Genomic DNA, 16,092 nt, shown 5'->3' on the forward strand with positions numbered 1-16,092 from the left:
TCGCAAACATGGCGGAAGTTCAGAGACGTCAGCATGGAGAGAATGAACGCTATTTCAAAGTAAGGGAATGTAGCTAAGCCGAAGAAGGGACCCTCCGGGATGGCGGACGAAACATTAACGGTTTTAATCAAGCTGCTTGCTGCCGCTTTCTATGGCGTCAGTTCCTTTCTCATAGTTGTTATAAACAAAAGCGTCCTGACAAACTACAGGTAAGGAGACTTTTGTGCAGAAACGCGCTGCACTCGCGACCAAATCGCCCAGCAATGTTTAGGGAGCAAGTTTGAGCTGTGATTGGCATCAGTGGCAGAAGCGTTGAGCCGTTCCCGTTTGACATGATGGGAAGATTGCGATTAGTATCGAGGTTCTCGGAGTTGAAATATGAGTGGGTCCACGGAGTGGAGGTCTACAGACTCCCAAGGGGCGCTTGTGAAGTGGACACGTCCCTAATTTGAGAAAAACCTCACCAGCGCATTCATCAGTTTGCAACTTGTAGCCTGGTGTGCATGAAAACCATCATCTCGCACCGAGCCGCCCCACGCTACATTATTCCGGTAATGCTGTGTTTTAAAGCACTCTTATGATTTGCAGGTTTCCCTCATCAATGTGTCTCGGCATTGGCCAGGTAAGGGATGGCCGGTCGGTTGTCCAACTAGTTCGCTGCATATGAAACTTTGCCCAGTTGAGTTCAGTGCCTATTTTTAGGCTTTGTGGTGTCGCCGACAGATGCTGGCCACGGTGGTGGTGTTGAGGGGGGGAAAGGCGCTCCGGGTGATCACTTTCCCGGAGTGTGACCTCAGCATCCCTAGAAAGGTGAGTGTCCCGCCTGCAGCTGAACCTGCAATCACAGCTGTCCACATTCACATGCAGTTACGTTTTATTAATAAATGTATAAAACGTTTGTGAATCCACGTACTTTGAATACTTCAACTAAAGGGTGCTCCTCTAAACCATTAGAAAATACATGGGTCATTTTGGTAGGGTAGATGTAAAGACAAAATAGACTTGGCACTAAGAATGCTTTCAGACTCAACCATGTATCTTTACAAGAAAATTTAAATGTGGCCTTAGTCCGCTGACAGATGTCCCTGTAGGATGTTTGGGGTATCCTATTTACTGTGAATGTACATTCTTATTCAGGATGATAAACCTAGAGATGATGCAAAACCTTTTTCATAGTTAAACCATGTTAACCATAGTTAAACAATTGATGGCACACTTTTAAACAAATTTTAGATTAGGTTAACTTGTAGTTACAGTTTATATGTATGCCTGTCACAGAACCATTTGAAATAGTCGCAGTTAACGTTTTTGCACATGTTGAACATCAAAGCCATTTTACTGCTCATGCTTGTTAATGTGTGTTTGTGTGTGTGGTGGGGGGATTGAGTATAGCATAGCAGCAAGGCTACATTGTAGTTCTGTTGGTAAACTGTTCTGATGGTTGTCAGTTTGGCCAAAGGAATCCTCTCAAACCACTTAACTTTCACACTGGAAATGATGACACAGCTGTGTCCTAACCCCATGTCCTCATTGTGGGCCATTGTGAGAAGAGCATTTCTTGACTCAAAGTTCTGGCCTGGGCCAGTGTAGGAGATGTTGTTTTAATAAGAAGATTAATTAATAAGTTAATAAATTAATTTAATAAGTGTTAATAAGAAGACCTTGTAACAGGTTAATCAACCAGTCTGGATCTCCCCTTTCGTTTCAGACATTTCCTCTACCTCTACTTTATGTGGGAAATCAAGTCACTGGACTGTTTGGAACAAAACGGTTAAAGTATGATGCAAAAGACAAACATAAATTTTTCAGTCTTTTGCTGTTATTGCACATTGCTGTGAAAGTCTAGGCTTATTTATTTGTACTGGCAGGAATTTGGAGCCTCTTAAGTAGCATTTTGAAAAAGAATTTTCATATGATTTCTTTCCCTGTCTAGTCTGCCGATGTTTACGGTCTTGAGAAGATTTTCCATTCTCTTCACAATGCTTGCAGAGAGCATCCTTTTAAAGTGAGCTATCTACACAGCAGTGAATGCTCATTCAAGAAATATGTCCTGATGACTTCCCTACCATGATAATCACCATGTTTTGTTTTCTTGTTCACAGAAAGAAGTTTTCCCGGTCTGTTCAACTTACTGTGTTCACAATGATCCTTGGGGCTTTCGTGGCTGCAAGGTAATGTCACATCCCATGTGTAAATGAACCCATGCTGTTATTGAACTTTTTAGAACACTTCTTAGAACATGTTGCCTCTGTCACTGAAAAAATACTTATTTAAAAAAGCCTAATTGAGTCTAAACACAGAACCTTCTTGTGAAATACTTAAATGGTCAATTAAATAAAATTATGTCACTCAACAACTAACCACACCACCAACTAGGATTTTTAAATTCAGAGCTCTTCCTTGCTAAATGACAGTGAGCGCCATGTTTTTTCTGCATTCCATAACCACACACAGCCACAATTTTCCTTTTCTCAAACCACAAATGTAGCTGTAAGCTTTGTACATTTTTGTGTCTTGTGCATCTCTTGACCAGTGCTGACCTGTCCTTTGACCTGCAAGGGTATGTGTTCATCTTGCTGAATGATGTCTTAACTGCTGCTAATGGGGCCTTTGTTAAGCAGAAACTAGACTCCAAGGTAAGCTCTCTGAATGTGTTCAGTGCTCAGGATTCATAAATACAGCCAGAGGCAGTGGTGTGTCATAGTTCAGTTTTTTTTTTTTTTTTTTTTTTTTTTTTTTAAACTACTTTCAAGTTTCACTTTAATTGTATGGGGTTTTTTAATGACTGATAATTTGAGGATTATTTTGTAATTTGATAATATAATAATTATGAAGATTACTATGGGTTATTGAGCAGCAAGTTTATTTATTTGAAGATTCTGAAATGTATTAATAGTTCAATAGACTTGAGGTAAGGAAAGTACAGGGAGTGTGGAAACACGTCATCAGTCTCCTCAATTTTCATTTTTAAAAGAACTGTTGAGGCAGTTATAAACCTACAGAACAAGATCATAAAAAATGTAATTTCACTTGTAACTCTACTGTAACGCACCTTTTACTGGGGCTGATGGGACTTCACTTGAACTATTGTTACATTTCTGTTTAAGTGTGAATGTATTGCAACCCAGTCAGGTAAATACAGCATTATTGGTATATTACTTTACTGTAATAATAAAATTGTTCATTTTATTATATATATTTTTGTACTTTTTGTATTTTTGTAAAACTACCAGGAAAACAGAAGTTGTTCAGCAGATTTGTTCATTTATCTTGTTCTGTGTCAGGGCAGGAAGGCAGATGACTAAATTTACTGTACTGCATGGGTAATTTTTTAGTTGTGAGCATGTTTGCTTCATTCCTGTGAATGTCTGAAACATTTGATTCCTACCAACTGCAATCCATTTCATGTCTGTCAGTTGCCTGTAGGGTAGCCAGTGAAGCGCTAAGCGTGTGTGCGTGAGTGTATCCCTGCGCGTGTGACAAAAAAAGATGCAGAAGGCATTTGTGACATCTGTTTGTAGGAATGTTCCAGTGCAATATGACAACTAACCCAGTCTCTCTCTCTCTCTCTCTCTCTCTCTATCTATCTCTTTCTTTCTAACCCCCCCCCCCCCCCCCCCCCCCCTTCAGGAACTGGGAAAGTATGGCCTACTATATTACAACGCTTTATTTATGATCCTGCCAACACTACTTTTGGCACATGTCACTGGAGAGATGGACAGGGTAAGAACGCTGTTATAGTGAAGGCAGTTTTCAGGCACGTAGCTCAACATTTAGAATGTCTTAGAACAGAATATCAGAACAGTTAGTTGAGTGGACAAGTAGTGGACTTTTGTTTAAACCTGAAGTGACTCTCCTGTTCGTGGTGTCTGTCCAACAGAAGGCTCTGATCCCCAGGATCTAGCAGCTTTAGACAGGCCATCTGGTTGGAGAGGTTACTTCCACATTTAGTTGGTGCACTTTACTGCTGGCCATAAATTCTCTTGAGGATTCTTGGCTTAGACGTTGTGAATTGCCTTAATGACTAGTTTAAAAAATAGATTTCCTATTTGTTGGTCTAAAGAAGAACTTATTGAATCTGAATCTTTATCTAAGGTACATATTTCACAATTGGCTTAAGTGTATTCAAACATTTTCTTAGAACTGAAATCACAACTGTGTGTGTCAGGGACTTGCCCAATGAATGCCTCATTTTATATAGCTGTGCCTGTTCACATGGAGGCCCCGGTTATTTTGGCAGGCTGCGCCTCAGAGGAGCTCCTGTGCCTCATGCACAAAGCCGCCATTATATCCATTAGTGTAAATAGTATGACTACACTGGCTCACTGAGTCATGTGTGAAATTAAGTGCCTGTAAGATATTTCGCAATACAAAAAAACTGACATAAACTGTTGCGTGTTATTAATGCATCACATTATTATTATTATTTTTTACATTTTTAATTTATTGATCTGTTGGCCACTTGACTTTTTTTTTACATTTTCATCACATTACATTTAATCCTTCTTTGCTCTGCTAATATCTTGAGTAATTTGGCCTGTTTATTTTACCTGGGGATGAGTATTTTGCACCTGCTTGCTGAGGGACAAGATAGTACTAAAGAACAGCCTGGTTAGCAGTGCCAGTGTAATCCTCGTTGATTGTCCTGATGTGCTGAAATATGTTGAGGATGGTGTAGCTTGATGACACTAGGGCACTGTAAATATGCACGGCGTGAATACAGCACATGGTTTTGAAAGGTTGCTGTGGTCGGAGTAGTGCACAGTTAACGCCAAATTGGTTCTAGAAGATGCCACTGACACTGCTCTGTAAGGATATGTGCTGCTGCCAACAGTGCTGCTTATTTTGGAAGTAAAACAAAAAGGAACATTAAAGACATAAATGATATTCAAACTCTGTGAAAGACAGGTTGCCTCCTTTTGCTTTTTAAAGCTCTTGGCGGAAGTTATTAACCATAGGTTAAAGTATATCTCACTGAATGGTCTGTGAGTAAACTGCAGTTCCTATGGTTTAGAATCAAATGTGGTCCTTTCAGAAGAGGGTGTATATGCGCAACTATGCATCAGGGGTAATGAACAACAGTGCAGCCTGTAGTTCATTGGACAGTGGACAGATTTTGTTGTTTCAGTTGTCTATTGCAGCACACAATGTTTCAAATGAAACAATAATGAATGTTTGTGTGTGGAAAGTCAGAATCAATTTAAGCATATTTATATTCATACTGGATGAATCATAAATCTTTCAGGTCTAGTAATCGATGTTTCCAAATGAGGACACTAAACCACCTGGCAATTATTTTCTTTAAAGTTGTTTTGTTTAATGCCAACTAACATCACTCATGTATGATTGATGTTTTATTTGATGTTTCCTCTTTTCTCTAGGCTCTGGATTATGAGGGCTGGTCAGATGTTTTCTTTGTAGTACAGTTCGTCATGTCTTGCATAATGGGGTAAAGCAAAATAAACAACAGCTAAACCATTTTGTAAAATGTTATGTTGAACTGTTGAATGTTATGATGTTTTCTTCTTGTTTTAGGTTTATTTTAATGTACTCCACTGTGCTTTGCACTCAGTACAACTCTGCATTAACAACTACTATTGTTGGCTGCCTAAAGGTAAATTTGAGTTAGACATCCCAATGGCTGGCGGACAAATGGTCCATTGGATTTTGTTATTCATCATCACATTTGTTCTATCTACACAGAACATATTGGTGACCTATATTGGAATGGTGTTTGGAGGGGACTATATATTCACATGGACTAACTTCATGGGTCTGAACATCAGGTATGAAGTGAAACTTTACAGATTACAGAAATACTGTTTATCGGGTGATCAGGTAATCCATCACAAAAACCATAACTTAATATTTAGCAGAATATATTTTACTGGAGAAATTCATTAATTTAAAATGAGTGGACACCTTGGGTGTCCTGGATGTCTTGGGTCTGGATGGATGAATGAACACATGAGTATTGCCTGTGAGGTTGTCCTCGAACACATTTCATACCAGATCACGCCATACACTACTCACAAAAAGTTTGTCATATTTGACTTTCGGGGGAAATGCAAAACGTAAAAAAGTTCACGCTACACTATTATATCATGAAAGTAGAGCATTCAAGTAGAAGCATTGAATCCCACTCTTCATTGAAGTTCTAGGGTACAGTTACGAGTCTCTACATGATGACTTAGCCGATCCCATAGGTTTTCTATGGGATTCAGGTCTGGAGAAAGTGCAGTCCAGTCCATTTGAGGTACCCCAGTCTCCAGCAGCCGTTCCCTATGATGCAACCTCGATGATATGGAGCATTGTTGTCCATGAACGTGAAAGTCTGCATTGTTCTTGCAGAGACACAATGATTGGATTAATGATGTTATTCAATCAATGTGGGCTTGTCACTGTACCATTCACAAAGTGTAGGGCAGTTCTGTATTAACTACACACACCTGTCCAGACTAACACCACCACTAGGCTGGCCGTGACAGCAGAGACTAATTCATAGTGCGCTCTTTGACGTCTCCAATATGGTTGGCAGCCTTCATTTCCGCTTGTTTTTGTTGATGATGATGAGGACGCCTGTGCCTGTGGTTTGGTCAGGTCATCTAGCACGCAGACCACTCAATGCAAACGGGTTTGAATGGTCTGACACGATACTTAGGTGCCTCTCAACCTCCCTTAAATGTGCCTGGAGTTGTGTGGTATTCATCATCTGGTTCTACAGGGCCAAAGGGTCTCCACTTCTATGCCTTTCTAGGACTCTTCCAGTCTCTGTATCTCTGTTGCAACCTGCTGATGATGACACTCTAAGCTCAGTGGCCACATCTGTCTGAGAACATCCTGTTTGAATGGTGTGGTACTGTTGATCAATTGTTGTCATCTTGGTCTCATGATGTCAAAATTTGAACAGCATGATGAGGAATGTTTAATTCTCACTGAACCAGGACATTTATTGGTCGATTCATGGATTAAACACCTGTTATGAATTTTGCCTTTAAGACCCTTGTTGGAGAACACCAATGTGTGCAAAAAGTACTGAAACATTAAACAGTTGGACATGTGCATTCAAATGTTTAGAGAAGATCACATTAAGTTCACCTGTAAAGTCTGGATTGCATTTTAGGTTTATCCCAAAATTTCACTTGAAAGTCGAATATCCCTAACTTTCTGAGTAGTGTATATACCCATACTCTAACATCGCTCATCTGTTGCCTTTTTATTTTTTAAAACTTGGTATGGTGAATGTGTTCAACTACCAATATCTGTCCTTTTTCTGTTTTTGTCTGTTTCTTTCTCCTCTTCCCCTTCTTCATCTTTCTGTCTGTTTCTCTGAGTTAATTTGCTTCCTTTTCTGTTGGGATGGGATAGTGTGGGTGGAAGGGGAGGAATTTCCAGTATGTGGGCCAAGGCACTTTGGGGCACCAATACATTAACAAACCGTGCTTTGTATTTAACCAAATCAAATTTAAAAGGAGCTAAGACACTTTCACGTTATTGCAATAGTCTAATTGTCTAAGCCGATGATCTATGTGTGTTGTCTCAGCATTGCAGGAAGTTTAGTGTATTCATACATAACGTTCTCTGAGGAGCAGACGGCTAAACAGGGTGAAAGTATCGATAAACTGGAAGGCAAAGGAAAGGTGGCTGTATGACCAGGCGCTTCGTCACTCCATGGCAACCTCGTCCGTGGCAACCTTGAACTTTATCTTTAGTATTTATTGCAATTTTTAGTAGCCAGTATGTAAAGGGCAGACTTTTTAAAACGCCATGTCTAGGCAGACATGGAAAGAAGCCTTCAGACTGGTGAGAAAGGTAACGCAAGTTTCACTACAATCTCAACTAGTCAAGATCAGGTTGATGTTAAATCCAATGGAACAGATAAATAACTAAATAGTATGTTTTTTTGTTGTTGTAAAACAAGCAAGCATCCCAGGCATGTTGAGGGTCTGCTGTTCAACAAAGGGGACAATGGTGTTGAAATCTAGATTCCTCCATGGCCAAATGTGCAGTGTCCACATTGAAGTTTTTGTTTGTTTGTTTCTATAAATGTTTTGGACAAGTTATCTCGGTCATTATTTATTGTCAGATTTTTTAGCAATGAAGGTTTGCTATTTTTTCTTTTTGGTATTTTTAGTAAGAAAAACGGAGATGCATACTGTATTTTGGAAAACTTTTTCGCTCTGCTTTGGGTACACTCAGCTTGAATTCTTATGTCAACCTATAAGCTTATGAGAATATTATGCCATTTGTTTGGGTGTGAATGTGTCACGTGCCTGTTACTAGATATTAATCTTCAAGAAAGAGTTCTCAATATTATAAAAGTCTCTTTGGACATTCCTTTTTGAAACTTTAAGCATTTTTTCTAATCTTTTGTACTGAAGAATGATGTTTAGTAACTTGTTTTTGTACTGATACTGTTATGGTGTGTGCTTTTGTTTTAAAGTGAACAGTGTTGTCAATGCACTTTTGAGAGTTTACAGATCCCCTTTTTTCCATTAACATTAAGGAAGCATATACTGTAGTTTCTTGAGGATTTATTCATTTGTCTTGCATACATCAAAATTGATATTACTGGTACTTTTTGACCAAGTCAAAATGTTGATATGTTCTGGGGTTTGTCAATACTGTCTAGATGTTATACATCTGGAATACCCTATGTAATTTTGAATGTATCCAGTGCATGTACTTTCACCTACATGTAGTGACTTGGTTATTATGAAACAGTTGAATTGTTTTTGATATGGATGTTATAAAAATGTGTAGGTTAGAAAGACTTTCTGTGCCTTGTGTTTCTTTTTGTTGGTCATAGTTATTTTTAAGGGTACTCGAAGACCACTGAAAACATCGTGACGTAAACACAGCATGTATTAACCATAACCGTTTTCCCCTAAAAACTATTGTTTGTTTATATATATTTTGTTGTTCAGTTTATGTAAGCAGAAGTTCAGTGATTGTATCAGTGATATACTGTACTGAGCTTGTGTCTGCATATACAATTAAAATACCTCAGTTATGATTTCCTCGGTAATCTCGATTTGTGGACATTTTTATTTTAGTATGTAAAATGTGGTTCACTTATACAGAATCCTTTGTCTGCTCTGATTTAGATAGATTAGACAATTTGTGATTTTTAATCGTTGCGATCGTTGATCTATTATCTTGGATTATGTCATGATTGGTCACCATAAACAACTGTCTAATATTAGACCATGTAAATCCTCAGCTGGACAAAGTAAAAGGGCCCATTTAATTTCTTTTCCACTTTAATAGGCCATGTGGAAAAAATGTTCCATATTTGAAGGACTCTCTCCAGAGCGGAGTTATTCTGGAGATGGTAGGTGAGGGGTGACTTGAGATGGGACATTTGTCATGGGTTGCCATAAACAGTACAGAACGTGTTTATATTAAGGAAAATGCAAGACATAATTAACACATCGATGAGACTGACAAATTTATGATGTAAAAAATCATGTAAAATTAGGGCCATTAGTGTGATGAAAAGTCTTGAACATTTTTAGTTATTGCAGACAGGTAAAAGTATCTTTATAAAAATCTTTTAACATATTGGCCTGTCGTTGCAATTTTGTTTACTTGCCAAATCCATTGCCATGTAGCTACACCAGCTATATATTGTAAAGCAAATAGTCCATTAAAAGTTTATACACGACACTTTAATACATTTACGACGATCCAAACCAGGAAATATGTTTTTATTTGGATGAGATCAAGTTTAGTCCCGAAATGTTCTTCAGTTACTGGCATGACTGCTTTGCAGACTCAAGACTTTTATATTGTGTAACGGTGCACTATCGCCGACTTCACACTTCACACAATAATCAATAATGGCGGAGGTAAGAAATAAAGCGTAGCAATAATGTCTCTAAAATGGAAAACCACGCATAAATGTAGTTCCCTCTGTAGTTTCAAGGTGATATGTTTAGAGTTTGCTAGAGAATGTACTTACACTTCAGAATTTCAGTGCTCCCAATTCGTTAGCTAGCCAGCTAGGCTAACTCTACCAATTCGGCTAGTGAAGAAAAGAAAGAAAGAATGTTTTTTCCACAATTCAAAGCCCTGAACACAGCAGCTCGCTAGTTAACCGACTAACATTGTCTTACAGCTGCATTCACGCATAACGTGTTGACTCGTGCGAATTATGTTGCGACGTGTCTGACTCTTCATCTTAAACTCGCAGCTAAAGCCCCAAGTTTCACACCACAACATCGCCCGCTCGATTAAACCCGCGGTGAAGTAATGAGGTGATGCACACGGTCTCGTCCCCCCTAGATTGCAGCTTGTCGTCCAGGATGTTGAAAAACAAACTATTGATAGATTGTTACTTCCACAATCAGATCGTTTTCGTAATTTCAGTAGTTATTATTTATTAATGTATTTAAGATCAACCTGCTTTTGAGGTAAAAGCCAGTCCCAGTTTAAACGTGTACACTGGTTTATTACCTAAGGCGACCCCCACCCCATCACAATAAAAGAAAAGAGGTTCAGTTTTGAAACCCCAAACTGTGATAGTAAGAGTATACACAGTGATCATCTGTGCTTTGAACAGTTTTCTCCTCCCAACAAAGATTTGATTACTTGATCAGTTTATTTTAAAATATCAGTCAAGTTTTGTTGATATACTTCAAGATTTATTGTAGTATTATCTAATACAATGTGTAAAGTGTTGTTACCTTTCTTTCTTACTCTGTGGAAGAGTTCCTTTTGAAAATGTTGTTTCTTGATGGTTTTGGCTTTACTTTTTCCAGCTCTCTATTACCAGTGCAAGTAGACAAGGTAATTGTGTTTTACACTGTATCTTTTAAATATTCTTACAATAGCTAATCGAATGCTATTTCACAATAATTTGTTGTGCATCCCTTTCAGCGTGCCGTCATGACTATTAACTAGCATGCACTTATCAGTTTAACATACTCTTTGATAGTACCTGAAAGGTTCTGTATTTGACTGGTTTTACAGTAGCATCCACAGAAAACCACTTGAAACCCACATCAGCATGAAATGAAAAACAAATAAGTCATAGCGAGATGTATCTTCATGTTGATCACCACCTGATGTAAAGAAATGGAAAAATGTTAGAACATACAAAGCCTCTGTTTCAAACTGTAGGAGAATCCAGCATCCGGGATGAAGATTGTGATTTTGAGCCCTCTGCAGACATGCTAGTCCATGACTTTGATGATGAACAGACCCTGGAGGAAGAGGAGATGCTGCAAGGAGAAACTAACTTTAGCGCCGAGATAGATGACCTTACTCGTGTGGGTAACAGCTACTCACCTACTTTATAACTGTGCTTATTAACCCAATACTCTCCCTTACGTTTGTGCCTACAGGAATTTAAATGGTTAATTCTGAAAGACTACATAGGGGAAATTAGTCTCCACCTTTACCTCTGCCTTGCTGTGCTACAGGAAGGAGAGATACCCATCCACGAGCTGCTGAAGATGTATGGCTACGCTGGTGCGGACTCGGCCGAAGAGGCCGACGGAGGAACGGACCAGCGGCGTGTCTCCGAGAGCAGCCGGAGTAGCGCGGCCCAAGGGGAAGTCCAGGAGGTTCATGAGAATGACAAAACAAAGGTGAAATATCTTGGGTTTGACCTTGCGGTGTAGTAGCGTTCACTCCTTCTCTTCCTCACCGTGTGCTTTGCTGTCACAGGAGGCCCCGGTGGCGCACCATCGGGGGGACGACTCTCACTCGTCTAGCGATGACTCGGCGTCCTGTGGCAGGACACTCGGTATAGCTCAGCTCATCGACTCTGAGACTGGAGGCTACTTTGACGGTATGCTTAAAATTCCTCTTGATGCACACAAATGGCATTACTCCACTTTATTAGAACGTTGTGCCTTGTACCTTTATTCAGGGGCCTCTCTGAAGGCACACCTGTCATGTAGTGGTATTTTATTGGTGAACCAATACACACAGTGGCTCATACACACTGTAGCTCCTTTGTTGCCATATGCCATTTGTTTACCCCCCATGTAGCTACTCTTTAGCTCCTTCATTACTGCTCAGTTTGTAACCACAGGACCTCTGCTAGTGGACCATTACATCTCGGGTACATCTTCCTCTTCCCCACTGTAGGGTGATAGCCCTCTAAATGATCAACCAAAACGGTCGTTTATCATTCACAGGCAACGATGCTGTTGAGTCAGATGATGAGGATTATATTCCATGTGAAGAATGGAAGAAGGTGAACTTCCAAAAGCTCATTATTTGAACTTAAGTATTCGATTAAAATATCAGTGCAGTTTTATTAATTTTCTAAACATCTTTTGGACTTCCAGGAAGTTATGGTTGGGCCAATGTACCAGGCTGAGATGCTCCCTGGTTTGTGCGAATATAAAGACAATGAAAAAGGTAAAAGTTATTTTTTGAATTGCTCTTGTTTATTGAGCCATGAAAGCCTGTGTATGTCACTGAGCTCCATTAGATATTTTTACCCTCTTTTGTTTATGAACGCAGCATATGAGAATGATGATCAGCTTCTGTGGAATCCGGAGCTGCTGCCTGAGAAGGAAGTGGTGGAGTTTTTAGCTGAGGCTTCCAAACGCAGCAGAGAGACGCCTGGCATGGAGACGGTACCAGAGAAGCCCTTAGTCAAAGACAACGAGCAGGTAACTTTAGTACATGTTTCTTTGTTATGCTAGTTTGAGTTTCTTTGTTGTGCTAATTTGAGCATGCCTTTCATTTTGTTGCACTAGTTTGAGCATGCTTTTCATTTTGTTTTCATTCAGATGTTATAAGCTCATCCTTGGGCTGGTGTTTTTTGTCAACATTCTAGGCTCTCTATGAATTAGTAAAATGCAACTTCAACAAAGAAAAAGCTTTGAAAAGTTTAAAGTTCAGCATAAAGCCTGCTAAAGGTAATCATCTTATGTTCTTATTTTGATGTCTATTTAACTACAGTTGTCTTGTTTTAAGGACAATCAGTAATCATGACAGTAAAATTTATTGGGTGGTGGATATTAAATATAGATTTTTTTCATTGATGCTCTGAAGGATTACTGGTTGATGATTGGTTTATTATGAATGCTCCGCCCTCCCTTTAGAAGAGCTGTCAATTTGGTCTGAAGAGGAACGTCAGGATTTTGAACAAGTAGATAAAGCCTGTGGAAATGATCTAACATGTGTTCAAGGCAACAAAGTGAGTTTAGAGGACTATCAGCAGTCATCTAAATGTTTTAACCTGATGGTTCTAGTTTGGAAAACATTAATGTGTTTAATACAGTTTGTTGTGCATGTTTCATTAAACCTTTGCCATGTTTTCTCTGTGGAAGAGTGTATTGTCATTTACTATTTACTGAAGGAGATGTGAGTGTTGTGATTTCTTTGTGCAGCAAATGAAACTGTGGAGAAGGAACCCCAGCCTCCCTCCCTGTGGCACGTAAGTCATCAGCACTGCAGTGACTGCAGCACCTGTTGTTTCTGACTCCAGCCAGTTTCTAATGAAACTCAACAAAACATTCGGGAAAAGAATATCAGTGCAACCCCCCGTTGTTACAAAGCAAATTATTATGGTAATAAATGTTAATGACAAAATCCAAGCACAATATTTCATAAATATTAAGTGATTTCTTTTTCTAACCAGCATACTTATTTATGCTACTGCAGTTTGCACAGTGACACTTTAACAAATGGCGCGGTGACACTCAGCTTGTCTCTACTAATACTGTTGGGACCCAAGAGACTCCATAAACCCTTAGTACACAAAACCTCACTTTCTGAATAAATGAAAGTGTACCAGATCTTCCTGGTAGAATTAGAACAGCCATTTCATTTCATTAACACAGCTCTCCAGCTCTGCATAGCTGACCGTGTCTCATCTCCCCCATGTCATTCAACTCCAAGTCTTAATGAAGACGGGTGACCCTGGGTGTGATTGCCATCACTGTGGCCCTCAGATCCCATGAGATTCTTCTGCTAACATTCTGTTTTCAGCTGTCTGCTGGAATGTGGCTCTGTGATGCTGGTCATGCAGGTTTTGGTGACGGTTCCTTCTTCCATATCAAGGTGGAACTTTGCACAAAAAAGTTCCCACGTTTTCACCTTGGTTAAATTGCCTGCATGCCAATCCTCATCCAACCATTTCAATCCTCAGTGCTTGTAGAGGTCATACAGATTCTTACCTTTGTAAATGAAGGAGGGATTTGTTATTGAACATCCTTTGAACATTGACAGTTTTTTTTGTGGCGCATGTGTGTGTGCAGGGAGCCTGCAGATCGCTTGCTAGGAGAGGCGGAGAGTGGTGAGGTCAGTGCAGCACTGGCTCCCCCTGCTGGCCCTTCCAGCTGCTGCAGCACCACGCACAGCTGTAAGATGCAGTTAGCTTTTCACACTGCATGGGCATTACCACAGTCTAGCCCCTTCCCCCACTAATTAGTCTTCTGTATTTTTGCCAATATCACAGGTGGTGATTCCCAGTCCTCTGAGCAGCTCCTCGTCTGCATTAATGACCCTCCATCTGACAATAGCCACACAAATGGCTCCTCACATGTTCCGGATCTTTCCACACCAGCTGCAGCATTCCCCCCCGGCTCGGACCCCGACACCAGCAGACGGAGTGTAGAAGCTAACAGGCTTGCTGGACAGGGGCAGGATGAGGAGGGCTTGGAGAGGCCCCCGAAAAGGCCAAAGACAGAAGTGGAGCTTCACCCTACACCACCTGTCACAGGCACCATGGAGGCTTTGTGACGGGGCAGCAGCCCCAGAAGGAACTGAAGAGCACATATTTTACCCAATCTCACAGATCCTGTGTGGAAAAACTCCTGTGCTCTCTGTGACTATGCTTATCTAAATCCCCAAAGCATCATCTCTTAGCAACCAAAAGGTTTGTGTTAGCTTTCTTTGTAACTTGTGTGCTGTGTGTAACGTCAGAAGAGCTTTAAGCACACCAGATCTCACCTTTCAGCTGTCTCCTCTAAAGAACTATTACTGTTTGTGTTAATGGAGTTGGCTTGATAAATTACATTTACATATTTATAGATTAAAAGATAACACGTAGAGACATGCTTTTGTGAGTGAAAAAGTGGCCTGGCACCTAAGAAAACCGAAAACTTAAAAATGTAACTGCATTCTTTTAATATTGATACAACACTGATCATTCGAAAAAAAACTTTATGCTTGTCTGTGAAACACTTTCATCGATGTAATTTTCTAAAAAATAATGAAGCATATTGATATTATTTTTTATCTCTACATTTTTAATGTTAGAATGTTTATTTAACCATGTACAGAGAATGTTTCAAAACTTTTCTTTTTCATTGTTACAGCGGAGAGGTTCTTTGTAAGGAAATATGTCCATATATTTTATATTTTGATAACTATATATTTTGTATACGATTGTCATGGAGTGCAGCAGGTACGAGAGGGCATTTTAAGACTGAATGGTGCTATTTATTTCTTATGTACTCTGTGTCTCTGCCTCAGTGCTATTGTTTAAACTTTGTACCATTTTCTAAGGTTTATAGGCTGATTCCACGCTGTTTTAAATGATCTGATTTGATAGATTTTTAGCTTCACAACATGAGTTATTCTAATAGTGATGGTTGTTTTAATAGTTTTTTTTTCTTGCGTAATCTTTTACAACCAAGTCAATGCTCACTAAATTGGTTTCTATTTTCCACATTTAATTTGTGGACATTTTAAGCTAAATAAACTTCAAAAATATGATTTATGCCAACACCTTGTGATTACATATATTAGCTAAATGCTGTTTTCCATCCCAATCATTTGACTGGGTGACTACTGCACTCTGTTGTTACAGTAAACGTCACTGACTAAACCAGCATCAGAACTGCTTACTAAAGCGTCACTCTGGGTCGGCCCAAAGCGTCTTGACCCGAGTCAGGCTATGTGGTATCAGCACAGAGAGCGTAGCGTAGAGCAGCATGTGTGGTGTGCATCACATGAAGGGAGAAGTCCGACAGCTCCCTTTGTATCTCCGCATTTGACTCACCTGTACTGGCTTACCACTAACCACTGGCTTTACTATGACTGACAAAAACCCTTCATAATGCTTTTAAGTAGGAAGGTGTGTGTAAAAACGACAGCACATTTGCTACACACAGGCAGTGT

At 39.7% G+C, this 16,092-nt stretch overlaps 2 protein-coding genes across 4 annotated transcripts; both read left to right on the plus strand.

Moving 5' to 3' along the window:
- The first annotated feature begins 8 nt into the window (after positions 1-8).
- On the plus strand, positions 9-9,028 carry slc35d1a (solute carrier family 35 member D1a). The gene is given in 13 exon segments (XM_077014824.1): positions 9-65; positions 67-209; positions 589-622; positions 724-810; positions 1,709-1,776; positions 1,934-2,005; positions 2,103-2,171; positions 2,534-2,636; positions 3,631-3,723; positions 5,382-5,449; positions 5,536-5,614; positions 5,704-5,786; positions 7,544-9,028. Coding segments are annotated over 13 exon segments (1,065 nt in total). The 3' UTR covers positions 7,653-9,028.
- A 715-nt stretch (positions 9,029-9,743) lies between these two features.
- mier1a (mesoderm induction early response 1a, transcriptional regulator) lies at positions 9,744-15,687 on the plus strand. Of its 3 annotated transcripts, none has more exons than XM_077014822.1 (13): positions 9,744-9,851; positions 10,764-10,791; positions 11,125-11,273; positions 11,427-11,594; positions 11,674-11,797; positions 12,150-12,208; positions 12,303-12,375; positions 12,481-12,632; positions 12,800-12,881; positions 13,071-13,162; positions 13,356-13,402; positions 14,226-14,329; positions 14,426-15,687. In XM_077014822.1, the coding sequence occupies exons 1-13, from the start codon at positions 9,843-9,845 to the stop codon at positions 14,707-14,709; spliced, it is 1,371 nt and encodes a 456-aa protein (XP_076870937.1). In that variant the 5' UTR covers positions 9,744-9,842; the 3' UTR covers positions 14,710-15,687. The 3 variants fall into 3 exon arrangements, with proteins under 3 accessions (XP_076870937.1, XP_076870936.1, XP_076870938.1); XM_077014821.1 differs by having other exon boundaries at positions 9,745-9,851; positions 13,068-13,162; XM_077014823.1 differs by lacking the exon at positions 9,744-9,851 and adding an exon at positions 9,860-10,259 and having other exon boundaries at positions 13,068-13,162.
- Positions 15,688-16,092: the final 405 nt, after the last annotated feature.

Source organism: Brachyhypopomus gauderio, chromosome 8, assembly GCF_052324685.1.
Source record: "Brachyhypopomus gauderio isolate BG-103 chromosome 8, BGAUD_0.2, whole genome shotgun sequence".
Taxonomy (NCBI): Eukaryota; Metazoa; Chordata; class Actinopteri; order Gymnotiformes; family Hypopomidae; genus Brachyhypopomus; species Brachyhypopomus gauderio.

Bases quoted from the DNA above. Each gene is read 5' to 3' on its own strand.
- mier1a (XM_077014821.1), top strand. The intron at 12,376-12,480 runs GTAAAAGTTATT...TTATGAACGCAG, and splicing joins ATATAAAGACAATGAAAAAG to CATATGAGAATGATGATCAG. The intron at 12,882-13,067 runs GTAATCATCTTA...CCCTCCCTTTAG, and splicing joins CAGCATAAAGCCTGCTAAAG to AAGAGCTGTCAATTTGGTCT.